This window comes from Armigeres subalbatus, chromosome 3 (assembly GCF_024139115.2).
Source record: "Armigeres subalbatus isolate Guangzhou_Male chromosome 3, GZ_Asu_2, whole genome shotgun sequence".
Lineage (NCBI taxonomy): Eukaryota > Metazoa > Arthropoda > Insecta > Diptera > Culicidae > Armigeres > Armigeres subalbatus.
In genome coordinates, this window is record NC_085141.1 from 354,260,220 (window position 1) to 354,274,659 (window position 14,440).

A 14,440-nucleotide genomic window follows, 5' to 3' on the forward strand; every position below is an offset into this window, starting at 1 on the left:
AACATCTAAGCTCTATAGGTTCGTCATACCTCATGAACCGATTTATTACATCTGGAATAAGTTCTCGGAAAAATCATACAAATGAATGCCAATGACATTCTTCGACACTACTGGTTATGATTTTAACTGGATGTTTCCAGATTTGAACGCATCGATAAACTCTGTTGATATCATCAGTCCGACGGCAATTATATTCTATTTACCGTACTCCGTAATAACATTATTGGTGTGTAGACAGCATCCAATTGGTTGCACGTGTATCACCTGCATAGTTGATATATTTTTATGCAATTTATTTAATCGGTAGACCCAGTCGTTAGTTGCTACTTGTTGTGCATAAGCTCCCTGAGTCCTCCGGTGACGACATGTTCCTTCTGTTGTTACTATTATTGACTACTGTTGGCGCTCATCCCGCACAGAAGCCGCTCTCGCGGAATGAGGTAATTTACATAGAATTTAAGGTTTTCCAATCGCTGATAGACTGTCGAATCCAGGGAAAAGCAGCCTTCAAGATCAGACTGACGAAAGCGATTTGCGTCGATTTGCCCTACGAAATAGCGTGGAACGTGACTTGCCGGCTGAAGCTGTACCGCGATCAGCCGTCCAAGATGCTGTTCCGCATCGAAGTCGATCAGGTCGATCGTCTCTTCCTGACGTTCGCAATGTACTACAAGTACCATCAGACCTACAAACCGCTCCTAATGGAGACCACCTTCGACGTGTGCAAATATGTGGAGAAGTATAGGAATAAAGGATTCAACGGTGGGAGTAACATACTGGACATGGATCAAACGGCTATGTACATCGTGAGCATCATAGAGAAAAATAATCCATCGATTGTCCACAGTGGTTGTCCGTACAGGGTGAGTGATAGATAGTAATTGAGTGGATCCGTTTTGAGTAATTCGATGGCATTTTTTTTAGGGAGTCATTGCATTAGAAGATTTCAGAATTGACGAATCTATGGCACCACAGTTTCTGCCTGCCGGTGATTATCGACTGGATATGCGATACTACAACGAGAAGAATCAAACCGTTATGCATTCGCAGGTGTTTGGATCGGTGCGGGCCGTTGGTATAGTGGATTTATCGATGGGATAAACTTGATTGTTTGCAAATGAACATGCTATGACGGTTTTTTTAACGGACTTGTTAAGTCTCCAGAGAAGTAATAAATCGCAGGGGTGGGGTTTCTCAAAGCATATGGCTGTAATTTACCAACAATAGTTTTAATCAAATGAGCTAAGCTAGCACTGTCGTCATCTGGGAAAGTGAAATTTACGCCATTTGACGTAATACGCCATTTTGTCAGATTACTGCAGATCATGGTGAACATAACCAAATATAGATGGTACTTGATAATCCGGAGACAACAAAATTTCATCTGTTCTTCCACTCCCTCGTAACGTTTTTTGTATAGATGGGTACTTATTTTTTTTTTACAGGCTGTAATGCTCAGACAGATACTTTCCCAATCCATGAAGCATTAAGTAGTTTGTGAATAAGCGCTCAGGATCACTCCTAATCCGATCTTTTGATAGAAGGCTGAACATATTACAACGGCTACTACCAAGGCTTCCACAGTACTAGACTTCATACGCCGGAACGATTTTTGATTTAAATGACGTTTACTACTTGAAACCACAGTATTGAAATCAAAAATATAAAGGAAAAAAAACTCGTTTAGTAACCAACATATAATACCCAATAATAATTACCTAATTCCTTATTATCTTACACTTAATTTGTTTTGTTTTTTCCCCTCTATTTTCTTTTCAAATTAATAATTTTTCATTCAATTTTGTTCATAGTATTGAAGACATATTCCAAATTTTATCAACTAAATAACACAATAAGAAAATCATTATTCAAAATAATAACAAAACAAATCGTTAAATATAGCTGTAACATTTTAAGATTGATAAGTAATACAGTGTTGACCCGATTTTGTTACTCCCCGATTTTGTCTACCCCCGATTTTATCACGTTTTCGACCCGATTTTATCACGTCCCGATTTTGTCACGTTTTCGACCCGATTTTGTCACCCCAAAAAAAATGTAATTCTTTTTATTTTCGTAAAGAATACCACAAACAACATTGATTTTCATTCGACAAGAAATAACGGGTACCGTTCACGTATTTGGCCTTTCCAAGGCATACAATGATTCATAGTTGGTGAAAAAAATAAAAAATTGGAAATATGTTTTTTTCCAATTTTGTCACATACCTGGTTTTATCACCCCAAAATTCACCAGGGGGTGATAATATCGGGATATTACTGTATTGTAGAATCTATCGTTGAATTAAAATAAAAACGTATTCATTTTATGTAGTGCTATTTAATCATTCATTTATAATTATTCAAGTAATTCAATATTCTAGATTGCTTTGAGAATAGGTCGTATGTGCAAAAGAGAGGCTCTCTTCGTTCACGCTCTCTTTCGCTTGTACATAAGCTAGTTTTGCATATTTTGCCACATTTTCACTTCAGAACGCTAGACAAAGCTATAATCTTTAGATATCTGCCAAGAAATCTGAAGTAAACTTTATTATAGATCTGTAATAATCGAAAGAGAATGGAGGCAAAGAGAGACTCTCTTTTGCACATACGACCTATTCTCAAAGCACTCTAGTATTAATAAATAAACGTTAATTCTTCTTTTATAAAAGCTTTTAAAAGTGCTTATTTATTTTTGTTTTGTGTAAAATTTTTAATTGTTTATGGAAATTTTGTTTTATGTGTGAAAATTTTATATTTATTAATTGCTCCTACCCTGATTTCTTTATTTGCAATTTTCTATTTTTTATGGGAATTTTCTAATTGTTTAGGGGGAGTATTTATTTTAGTCATGACTAAAAGCTAGGAAAACAATGAGAGCGGAGAATGGAGAATTCTTCTTTTATAATTGCAATTTTTGCTTTTAAAAGTGCTTATTAATTTTTGTTTTGAGGAAAATTTTTAATTGTTTATGGAAATTTTGTTTTATTTGTGAAAATTTTATATTTATTTGTTGCTCCTACCCTGATTTCTTTATTTGCAATTTTCTATTTTTTATGGGAATTTTCTAATTGTTTAGGGGGAGTATTTATTTTAGTCATGACTAAAAGCTAGGAAAACAATGAGAGCGGAGAATGGAGAATTCTTCTTTTATAATTACAATTTTTGCTTTTAAAAGTGCTTATTAATTTTTGTTTTGAGGAAAATTTTTAATTGTTTATGGAAATTTTGTTTTATTTGTGAAAATTTTATATTTATTTGTTGCTCCTACCCTGATTTCTTTATTTGCAATTTTCTATTTTTTATGGGAATTTTCTAATTGTTTAGGGGGAGTATTTATTTTAGTCATTACTAAAATCTAGGAAAACAATGAGAGCGGCAAAAGATAAAGGAATAAATATGGAATGGTTCAATGAAAAATTAATATTAGGAAACAGGAATACAAAACAACAGTCAATGAACACTACGAGTAAAGAATATTGAAATTTTACAATGAATTACAAGATTATGAAATTGGAGATAGAGTTAAAAGATCATACAGATATTTAAGACAGTTTACAAGACAAAGAAAACCAAGAAATCCATTGATAAACATGAAGAAATGGGTAGAAGAATTAGAATTAACAGAAGGATACCCAATCATAACTCAAGAAGATAAAGAAGAATTAACGGAAGAATGAAGTAGAGAGGAAATAAGAGATATAATAAATGAACTAGCAATCGGTAAGGCAACAGGATTAGATAAAATAAGAAATGAATATATTAAATATAGTAATGAGGAAAATGTAGAAGAACTATATCAAATTATAAGGAAAGTATGGATAGATAACAAAATGCCAAAACAATGGAAGACATCAGTTCAAATTCCAATTCCAAAAAAGAAAGGAGCAAAATTACCAACAGATTTTAGACGTATAACTTTAAGTATTTTAGGTGCAAAATATATGCTAAATGGCTTGTAAAAAGACTGAAAAAATATCCAGGAGATCCAGGATTCCACCAAGCAGCTTTTACACAAAACAGATCAACTGATGATCAAATATTTTTTGCGAGAAAATATATGGAAGAAAATTGGAATAGTGGCAATAATATTATTTTAATGTCTGTAGATTTAAAAAAAAAAACATTCGACTTTGTTGATCTATCATCAGTGGAACATATATTGAGTGCAGATTTGTTCGTGTTTTGCATTGAACGTTGAACGATCGGAGATCGCGTCCAAACGTGTTTTCTTTAGTAAGCAGAACGATCGGCCGGTCAACGAAAATTTTGTTGTGCTTTGTGCGGTAAGCAGAACGATCGGCCGGTAACCGAAATTTTATTCTGCTTCGTGCGTGTGAGTGAATTAATTATAAAGGTAAAGTTTGAATCGAATCCAGATATGTTTTCTTCAGTAAGCAGAACGATCGGCCGGTCATCAAAGTTGTGTTCTGCTTTGTGCGGTAAGCAGAACGATCAGCCGATCACCGAAATTGTGTTCTGCTTTGTGCGGCCTTTAATATAAAAAAAAGTTTTGTTTTCATCGATCAAACTACACGCAATACACGGCATACCGTTTACCAAAACGAACCCTGCCACACTCCCTACCCCATATATCCAACATCCCAGTGATTTCTCGTGGAAGTGCAGATGACTCGTCGGCTTCTATCAAAGCGAGTATCACGTCAACAATTTCCTCCCCTTTCCCTAATTGACCTGCATTCGGACACGGCCGGCGCTGGTATTGCTTATTTTTGGGTCACCAGTTCTTACACATTGAAGATGATGTTAGTCCCAAACTTCATCTGTTGGTTCTCTGTGTAATTACAGCTGACCTGGCAATAACGGAGTAGCAACCGTGGGCGGTCAATCATGCTCATGCTCATGCTCATGACGTTTACTACTTGAAAAGACTATACTGCTGCTTCGTGCAAAGTATACTCGAATATGCTGTCCAGGTGTGGGCGCCCTATTACGAAATCCAGGCGACGCAAATCGAAAGGGTCCAACACAATTTCGTTCGTTTTGCCCTCAGACGATTACCGTGGAATAAACCATTGAGACTAGGAACCCTTCGACAGCGAAGCGTATATTTGCAGAGAGTTTTTGCATTTGCAGGGCTGGTAGCGATAAATGCCGTTCAAAATAGTGACTTAGTGACCAACGATGACGAAAAAAGTGACCAAATAGTGACTTTTGTATGAAGTACTAACCAGGTAATGAGCTGAGTTGCATTCGTATTGTTACTGAGTAACTCGTAGTAGATCGGAAACTAGGGATATCATGTTTTTTTTCAAATCCTTATTAGAATGCTATCAGAAATCAAGAAAAGACAAAAATTACAAAATCATGAGGATTACTACTGCTAGCCGTGTGCATCTTCATCGTAACTAGGGAGAGGATGGATCTTAGCAGGGGACAACCGACTTGGCGACACCATCATAAATACCACAGAGTTGGATATTGAGGAAGGTATTCGTTGGGACATCCAGAGGCTAGCAATATGACCATGGTAAACCTTATTCCGTAACACACGGGAGCAGGTAACGAGTTACAAGTTGTTACACTAAACCATGCTTATAATTTCAACAACGATTTTGAAGCAAATTCTACAGCATTGTGGTAATTAAGTTTAACATGAGCTCGAAGTTTTTCGTTGAACTGCAGTTTGTGTATGAAAAAGGCAGAATGAAGTGTAACAAATTTTGCGCTGTCTTTTACTATCGATCAAAAAATATTGTCTCGTCAAAATATATTCCCAAAAGTTTCACCATATATAGATGATTCAGCTGCAAGACAGTATGAAAAAGTGCAAGAACGATATTTTGGATTGGGCTTTCGCTAATGTTTATCGTTTATGTAGTGTACAACATTCGCTTTGGCACGTTGAATTAACACGGTTTTTCGGCAAAAATCTACAGGAATTGAAATGGAATTAAAATGATCTAATCAATTACTAGACAGAGAATTATTTGGAATCACAAAGCTTATGAATCTTTAAAAGGAAAAATTGTTAAAAAAACTTAAAGAATCCAAAATTATGATGACATTTTTAAAATACGATTTTTAATAATTAAAAATAACATTTTTAATTGAAACAAATTTAAATACATATAGAATCCATTTACCATTGTTTTTTTTTTTGAAACCCTGATCTCGGTTTCATTAAAAACATTAACTTATATATAACATGAATTTTACCGAACCTAAGTTTCCTAAGTTTCAAGTTTCGTAAAATGTGATCCAAAATCTTGAATTTGATGCAGAAATTGCTTGGAAAACTCTGATTTTTTTCAGAAATTTCAGTGGAAGTTGATTTTCTGTGGAAAACCTAGTGAAATTTTCTAGGATTTTTTTTTCAGAAATTGTGCAGAAAATACTTCAATCCTGAAATCTTTCTCCAGGAGTTCAAACGGAAATTCCAACAGAAATCCGATGGCGAATGTCAGCACAAAAACTTCCGGAAATTCTTTCATACCATAAATTCAAGGCAGAATATTTTGTAGACATTCCTGCTGTCTCATCCACTTCACGTCAATTGCTATAAAAACTTCTCCGCGAATCCCTGAAAAAAAAAATCTCCTTCAAATACAAGCGGATTTTTTCATGAATTCCGGTAGAAATCTTTTTGAGAATTCCTGTAGAAATTGTTTGGTGAATTCCTAAGGAAAACCTTCCGAAAATTATTTCCCAAATTCAAGGCGGAATTTTTACGAAATTTTACATATAGATTTATGCGGTCATCGCTACAGAAATTACAGTGAAAGGTCCTCTAAGAGAAACAAAGTTAGGAAGCTTTTTATAACGAAGATGGATTTTGCTCTAGATAAGGCAACTTACACTACTTGTAGTGCGCTGGATTCGCCTAAAGATGCGCTAAACAACGCATCAATTAGTTTGACAGATAAAACTTCGGAAGAAACTTCGGTTCGGAAGTCCCGATGTCCGAATTCTAATGTGGTGCTACGCCGACAATATCATGCTGTGTGGTTCGTCGTAGAGGGGTTAATCAATCAGAAACCAAGAAATATCTCTGAATTATGTCAAAATTGACGTGACAAAACAAAATGGATATTCTGAAACGATGAAAAATGACAACAAGTGAAGTTCTTACCCTTATAATGCTTGTTAAACGAGTGCTCAAAAGTATAATGCATTCAATAATGGCTTGGAAATATCCAAAAATTGGGTAAGCATAGACTTCAAATGTGGAGTCCCTTCTCAACGACATTTTGCTATCGAAATCAAAACCCTACGCTCCTTATTTATTAAATTTCCACCCAAAACTAAATCCGCACGAAGCCTCAATCGTTATGTAAATCCGCGTGAATAGCAAAAACAGCGAAATCCTCGTAGTCGTAACAATCCTGCGCTTTATATACGGCGTTGCCTGAACGTATGCCCAAGCTTCGCTGTGTGGTCTGTCTGTGTGTCTCTCGATCCCGAAGTCCATGGTTCGAATCCACTCTGCCTTTCATAAGACGGCCTTGGAGCAATTTTCAAACTTTATATATTTTGCTAACAGATTTACATTTGATTTGGTTGATGATAATGGTAGGTACAAATGAATTTTATTTTGAACTTTTTTTTACAAACGGTGGTGCGAAAATAGTGACTTTAGTGACCATTTTCCGAAAAATAGTGACTTTAGTGACTTTTGGATGCAAATAGTGACTTTTTAGTGACTAGGCTCAAAATAGTGACCAAGTCACTAAAAAGTGACTTGCTACCAGCCCTGCATTTGACATGCTAAACAACCACCCGGGTCCTGGACTGCCCAGAGCTTTTGCTGCAAGTTAACTTCCATGTTCCAGCTCGTCGCTCCTGGCAACGTCAGTTTTTCCATTCTGCCCGACACTCCACAATGTTTGGGCAAAATCACCCGTTTGAACGTTGCTTCAACTTCCTCAACGATATTGATTGGTTCGATTTAAGTTGTAGCAAAGTGCCATCTAAACCTACATTAACGCATAATTTTAGTTAGCATATAAGTTTTAAACCAGTCTGTATAGTTGATACTGAAGATAAAGATAAATAAATAAATAAATATAGGTATGTACTCTTTTAAGCACGTGCTTGCTTTCAAAAAAGGAATTATCCACCATTTGAATAAATACGGTGAACTCTCCCTAAATCGATGTTCTGTAACTCGTGATTTCCCCTTACTCGATGAAATTCAAAGTTCCTTGAATCTAGCATACTGCACTCCCTCCGTAAGTCGAATTCTCCCTTATGCGATATTCTCTAAATCGAAGTAATTTTCCAATGCATTTTCACCTCGCTAACTCGATTTTGTCAGAAACAGTTGCAAGCACGATATAGTTAGAAGTTAGAATTGAAAAGTGATAAGCGAGAAGTGAGTAATGAGAAGTGATAAATAAGGAGTAAGAATTGAAAAAAATAGAAGTGAGAAGTAAGAAGTGAGACATTTAAAGTGAGAAGGACAAAGTGAGAAGTGAGAAATGAGAAGTACGAAGTAAGAAGTGAGTAGTGGGAAGTGAGAAATTTGAAGTGTGAAGTGAGCAGTGAGAAGTGGAAAGTAAGAAGTACAAAGATAGAAGTTAGAAGTGATAAGTGAGAAAGAAGATGTCAGAAGTGAGATATAAAAAGTTATTAGTGAGAAGTGAAAAGTGAGAAATAAATAGAGCTAAGTGAGAAGTGACAAATTCGAAGTGTGAAAAGAAAAGTGAGAAATGAGAAGTGAGAAGTGCGAAGTAAGAAGTGAAAAGTGGGTGGGAAGTGAGAAATTCAGAGTGAGAAGAGAGAAGTTAGAAATGAGAAACTCGAAGTGCGAAGTTAAAAGTGAGAAGTGAAAAGTAATAAGTGGAAAGTGAGAAGTGAAAAGTGATAACTGAGAAATGAGAAGTCAGAAGTGAGATATAGGAAGTTATAAGTGAGAAAGGAGAAGTGATATATGAGATGTGAGAAGTGCGAAGTAAGAAGTGAGTAGTGGGGAGTGAGAAATGAGTAGTGAGAAGTTAGTAGTGAAAATTTTGAAGTGCGAAGTGAGTAGTGAGGAGTGAAAAGTTAGAAGTTAGAAGTGGAAAGCAATAAGTGAGAAATAAGAAGTCAGAAGTGAGATATGAGAACCCAAGTAACACAATTTGTTCCATATGATATAATATTGCTTTTGTACGACAAACGCACAAGTATTATGTCTTAATATTAGAGACTATATTTTATACTGCTGTAAGACTGAAAAAGCGCAGCCTATGCAACATAATTTTTCTTCGATTTAAAAATATGTTTCAAGAAACAAATATGTAGTGCAAAAAACATTTATGGCTATTTAGAGTATCGAACTCAAATCCACGAAGTATTGGCCGCGAACATTTTGCCCTATACCAAATTTGCTTACACAAATCTCGTCGTTAGAAACTTATAACTATTCGAGAACATAAATGTTCAAATTCAAATGTATTAATAACCCCAATGATACTTGTTTACCTTTAGGTCTTTTCTGTAACATAATCTGCGAAATTTCGTACATATAAAACGAAATGCCGCTACTCTTCAGTAACACCTTTTTATAATTAACATTATGGAGTCGAAACTAATAATTAAATTTGTTCAAAAGTATTTCGTTCCCGTCTTATTTTTCAGAGAATACAATCAAAATAATTAGCGCAAGCTATCCGATGTAAAAAAAATGTACCAAAAAGGTTCTAGAAATGCAGTCCAAGAAACATTTTGTATAGAAGTTCATTGCAAACAAAACTTGTTTGCGCATACCAGGGAAAGACTAACATTTTACTTAAAACGAACTTCTTGTGGCTCAATGATATCAAGACTGGAAAAGATCTAGTTTGCTACAAACAAGTAATGTTGAATTGACTGTCCAGACAACTTTGTGACATATTTGTTTTGTCGTGCACTTCAACGACTAGTTTTAGACTAATTTCATATACGCCTAATCAAAGTTATGTTTTCGGTGCTACTTGGGAAGTTATAAGTGAGAAGTGAAAAATAAGTGAGAAATAGATAGAAAGAAGTGAGAAGTGAAAAGTTAAAAATAAGAAGTGAGAAATTCGAAGCGTGAAGTGAAAAGTAAGAAGTGAGAAGTGCAAAGCAAGAGGTGAGAATTTAGTAGTGGGATGTTAGTATTGGAAAGTGAGAAATTTGAAGTGAAAAGTTAGAAGTCAGAAATGAAAAATGAGAAGTCAGAAGTGAGATATAAGAAGTTATAAGTGAAAAGTGAAAAGTCAAAAATGAAAAGTGAGAAGTGCAAAGTAAAAAGTTTGGAGTAAAGAAGAGAGTAGTGGAAAGAGGAAGGTATGCGAAGCGAGATGTGCGACTCCTTCATAAGCGCAAGTTATGCAATGCCAAGAAAGAAAGTTAAGAAGATTGTACAGTGAACGTTCGCTAATTGGTTTTTTTTCTAGTTGGGGCGCTTTTTAGTTGGGGGTTCGCTAATTGGGACGAAACACAATTAAAAAGCAGCTAAACGTCAGAATGTGATGTCAAAAACGTGATATTTTCTGGCGCGTAAAATTCTCCTTTGTTCAATGCAAAAAATAAACAACATTGACCCTTGTCAAAACGCTCCAATTAGCGAACGGCATTCGCTAGTTGGGGTGAGGTCGTGCCCCAATTAGCAAACGATCACGATCATCACTTACGCTTTAAAATTCAGCTTCTGTCGTTGATGAATGTAAATATCAGATGAGGCATTCCACGGCGGCATGCCAGTCGATCCTGAGCGACTATTTCGAAAATATCTGAAACTTTGCACAGTTTTTCAATTTCATCTAAATCGTCATTTTTCGATATCAAATCTTTATATTGAGTCACGGCTAACTTTTCAAAAGGGTGTATGTGAAAATGGTTCAAAAATATTTAAAAAGCTGCACAGCAAAAACGGAATGTTCGTTTGTTATGATTTTTTCAGCAAAGTTAGACAACTAAATGATAGTTCTTAAGAAAATGTGCACAGTAAAAAAATTTTTTTTTACCTTTAAAAATATCATTTTTGTCACAAAAACTAAAATATCTCAAAACCCTATCTTTTTACGAACGTATTTTTTTAGGGAAAACTCATAAAAATTTGGTGATGGTAAATTAATAAACAAAAAAGTTATGACATTTCAAACATTTCACAATTTTCACATTTAGTAAAAAACAAATGTTTTTTTCCGTGTAGGTTATTTCGAAAATTGCAGTTTGATGCAGATTTTATTGTTAAGGGCTTTGCGTGATTTAAACAAGTTGTTTTCAAGATATTTTGATTTAATTATTCAAAGCATCTATTAGAAACTTAGACACGATCCAGTGTTATGATCAAAAGTATTGATAATGTCATAATTTTCATTGTACGTGACTGGCGAAAAATTCTTTTAATAGTTTTGAAACCTGTTAATAATAAGAAACATATCAGAAATGTTATTTTTAAGACAAAAACCAAAAAGTCATTTGTGATTTTTCTGAAAATTACAGCTTTGTATTGCAAGATGAAGTCCAGTCCCATCACTGGAACGTACAACAAGTCACAATTCATCCATTCGTTATTTATTTTAATGGAAGTACGCAAATTGAACACTTAAGTTTTATTATATTTTCCGAAGATTTAAGACACGATTCAGTATCCGTAAACTAGTTCATTGAAAAAATGATTAACTTTTTACGCGTTGATAAGAATAAAGTAGTCAAAAAGATATATTTCATGTCTGATGCAGCAGCGTCGCAGTACAAAAATCGTAAGAATTTTTCGATCCTCTGTCAATTTAAATCAATGTACGGAATTGATGCAGAATGGTATTTTTTGCTACGTCACATGGCAAAGGTCCTTGTGATGCTATTGGAGGAACAATAAAGCGCATGGCCACAAGAGCAAGTTTAGCCAAAGAACGTGAGCATCCAATTAAAACTGCGAAAGAACTTTTTGATTGGGCGAATCGTTGAAAAAAAAAGATTTAACCAAATTATCATTTTGTTTTACTACTACTGAAGAGTACGAAATAAAGGCTTCAGAGCTCAGCGAGCAATATAATAATGCAAAAAACGATCCAAGGAACCCAAAAATTTCACTGTTTCATTCCATTGTCGGAAAATAAAATTAAAGCAAAACTATACTCAAACTGTGCTGATAATAATTCAAAAGTGTTCGATATTGTAAAAAATAAAAAATAAGTATTAATAAACTGTTTTCATGATATCATAACCCATACCGAAATTCAAACCCAAAACTCTTAGAGTTTCTATAACAACATTGTGTAACTGCCACATTTAATTTAATAATTAGGATAATATGATAGATCGAGTAGAGAGACTCATTGATCATTCCCTGCAAAAAAACATTTTGGTGCTGATATTAAATGTCAAATCTAAGATTATTTTTGTGATCTGTTAATTCATTTTTATTTATTTATACATATAATATACATAATATCGATGAATACATAAATATGGAATATCATAAAAACATCTTGTTTAACTCACGCAAGGCCCTTAACAATAAAATCAGCATCAAACTGCGATTCTTGAAAAAAAAATACACGGAAATTTTTTTTGTTTACTATGTGTGAAAATTGTGAAATGTTTGAAATGTCATAACTTTTTTGTTTATTAGTTTACCATCACCAAATTTTTATGGTAGATAGCTAATATAATGGACCGTTTTCCCTAAAAAAACTACGTTCGTAAAAAGATAGGGTTTTGAGATATTTGAATTTTTGTGACAACAATGATATTTTCTAAAGCAAAAAAAATAATTTTTTTACGCTGTACATTTTTTTAAGAATCACCATTTAGTTGTCTAACTTTGCTGAAAAAATCTTAACAATCGAACATGCCGTTTTTCCTGTGCAACTCTTTGAATATTTTTGAACCATTTTCACATACACCCTTTTGAAAAGTTAGTCGTGACTCAATCAGTGTTGGGAAATGTACAGTAAAACACTGTGATTATGCGAATGTTTACATTTTATCCGGTCAAATTTCACGCACCGCACAAACCGAAACAGTTTTCAAAAAAAAAATGTACGCCTCATTGTGACATTTTTTTTTGCTGATGAGGCAAACTGTTTGTTTGCTGCTGCCTGCTGCTGCGTGAGAGTCGAGCCGTCGGTGCGGTCAGCATTTGCATGAGATTTCTTGTTTCGGTTCGTGCACAGCGCAAACAGAACAGAATCGAGTCAAATTGCCTGTGGCGCAAAACCTAGAAAGAATGCTAGCCATTGGTACTAATTCATTAGTTCTAGCCTCTAAAATGAGCAAGGAGTAATAAAATAATCATTTACCACCAAAAACGGTCATACGTCGGAGAATGAGCGTACAGAAACATTAATTGAGGGGAGAGAAAATAATAAAATCATGTGCTGACTGTCGTCTGCTTGGTCGTGGCTGCTGCTGCGGCTGCCGTGGTTTTGTTTTTCTTTGACTGCGTGGCAGAACGAATGATAAAAAGAAATGTCAACCGTTCCCATCCCTGGACTCAATAAAAAGATTTGATATCGAAAAATGACGATTTAGATGAAATTGAAGAACTGTGCAAAGTTTTAACTCAAAAGGAAATCATGAATTAAAAATTTTGTTAAATTTCCATGCAGTTGCTTGGAATCGCTCAGATACGAAATTTGAAGCCTCCTTTCAAGAGGCCCGGAAGCCTCCTTTCAAGAGGCCCGGAAGCCTCCTTTCAAGAGGCCCGGAAGCCTCCTTTCAAGAGGCCCGGAAGCCTCCTTTCAAGAGGCCAGAAGCCTCCTTTCAAGAGGCCCGGAAGCCTCCTTTCAAGAGGCCCGGAAGCCTCCTTTCAAGAGGCCCGGAAGCCTCCTTTCAAGAGGCCCGGAAGCCTCCTTTCAAGAGGCCCGGAAGCCTCCTTTCAAGAGGCCCGAAGCCTCCTTTCAAGAGGCCCGGAAGCCTCCTTTCAAGAGGCCCAGAGCCTCCTTTCAAGAGGCCCGGAAGCCTCCTTTCAAGAGGCCCGGAAGCCTCCTTTCAAGAGGCCCAGAAGCCTCCTTTCAAGAGGCCCGGAAGCCTCCTTTCAAGAGGCCAGGAAGCCTCCTTTCAAGAGGCCCGGAAGCCTCCTTTCAAGAGGCCAGGAAGCCTCCTTTCAAGAGGCCAGGCCTCCTTTCAAGAGGCCAGGAAGCCTCCTTTCAAGAGGCCCGGAAGCCTCCTTTCAAGAGGCCCGGAAGCCTCCTTTCAAGAGGCCCGGAAGCCTCCTTTCAAGAGGCCAGGAAGCCTCCTTTCAAGAGGCCAGAAGCCTCCTTTCAAGAGGCCCGGAAGCCTCCTTTCAAGAGGCCAGGAAGCCTCCTTTCAAGAGGCCCGAAGCCTCCTTTCAAGAGGCCCAGAGCCTCCTTTCAAGAGGCCCGGAAGCCTCCTTTCAAGAGGCCAGGAAGCCTCCTTTCAAGAGGCCCGGAAGCCTCCTTTTAAGAGGCCGGAAGCCTCCTTTCAAGAGGCCCGGGAGCCTCCTTTCAAGAGGCCCGGGAGCCTCCTTTCAAAAGGCCCAGAAGCCTTCTTTCAAGAGGCCCGGA

The 14,440-nt window shown here is 36.2% G+C and overlaps 2 protein-coding genes across 4 annotated transcripts in view; one reads left to right on the top strand and one right to left on the bottom strand.

Moving 5' to 3' along the window:
- The window catches only part of LOC134226108 (xaa-Pro dipeptidase), a 445,683-nt gene that overhangs the window by 56,507 nt on the left and 374,736 nt on the right, over positions 1 to 14,440 (bottom strand). The gene's annotated exons all lie outside the window — the stretch shown is intronic.
- LOC134223243 (uncharacterized) lies at positions 189 to 1,609 on the top strand. The gene is made up of 3 exons (XM_062702388.1): positions 189 to 440; positions 495 to 863; positions 925 to 1,609. Exons 1-3 carry the CDS (start codon positions 366 to 368, stop codon positions 1,099 to 1,101), a joined length of 621 nt encoding a protein of 206 aa, XP_062558372.1. The 5' UTR covers positions 189 to 365; the 3' UTR covers positions 1,102 to 1,609.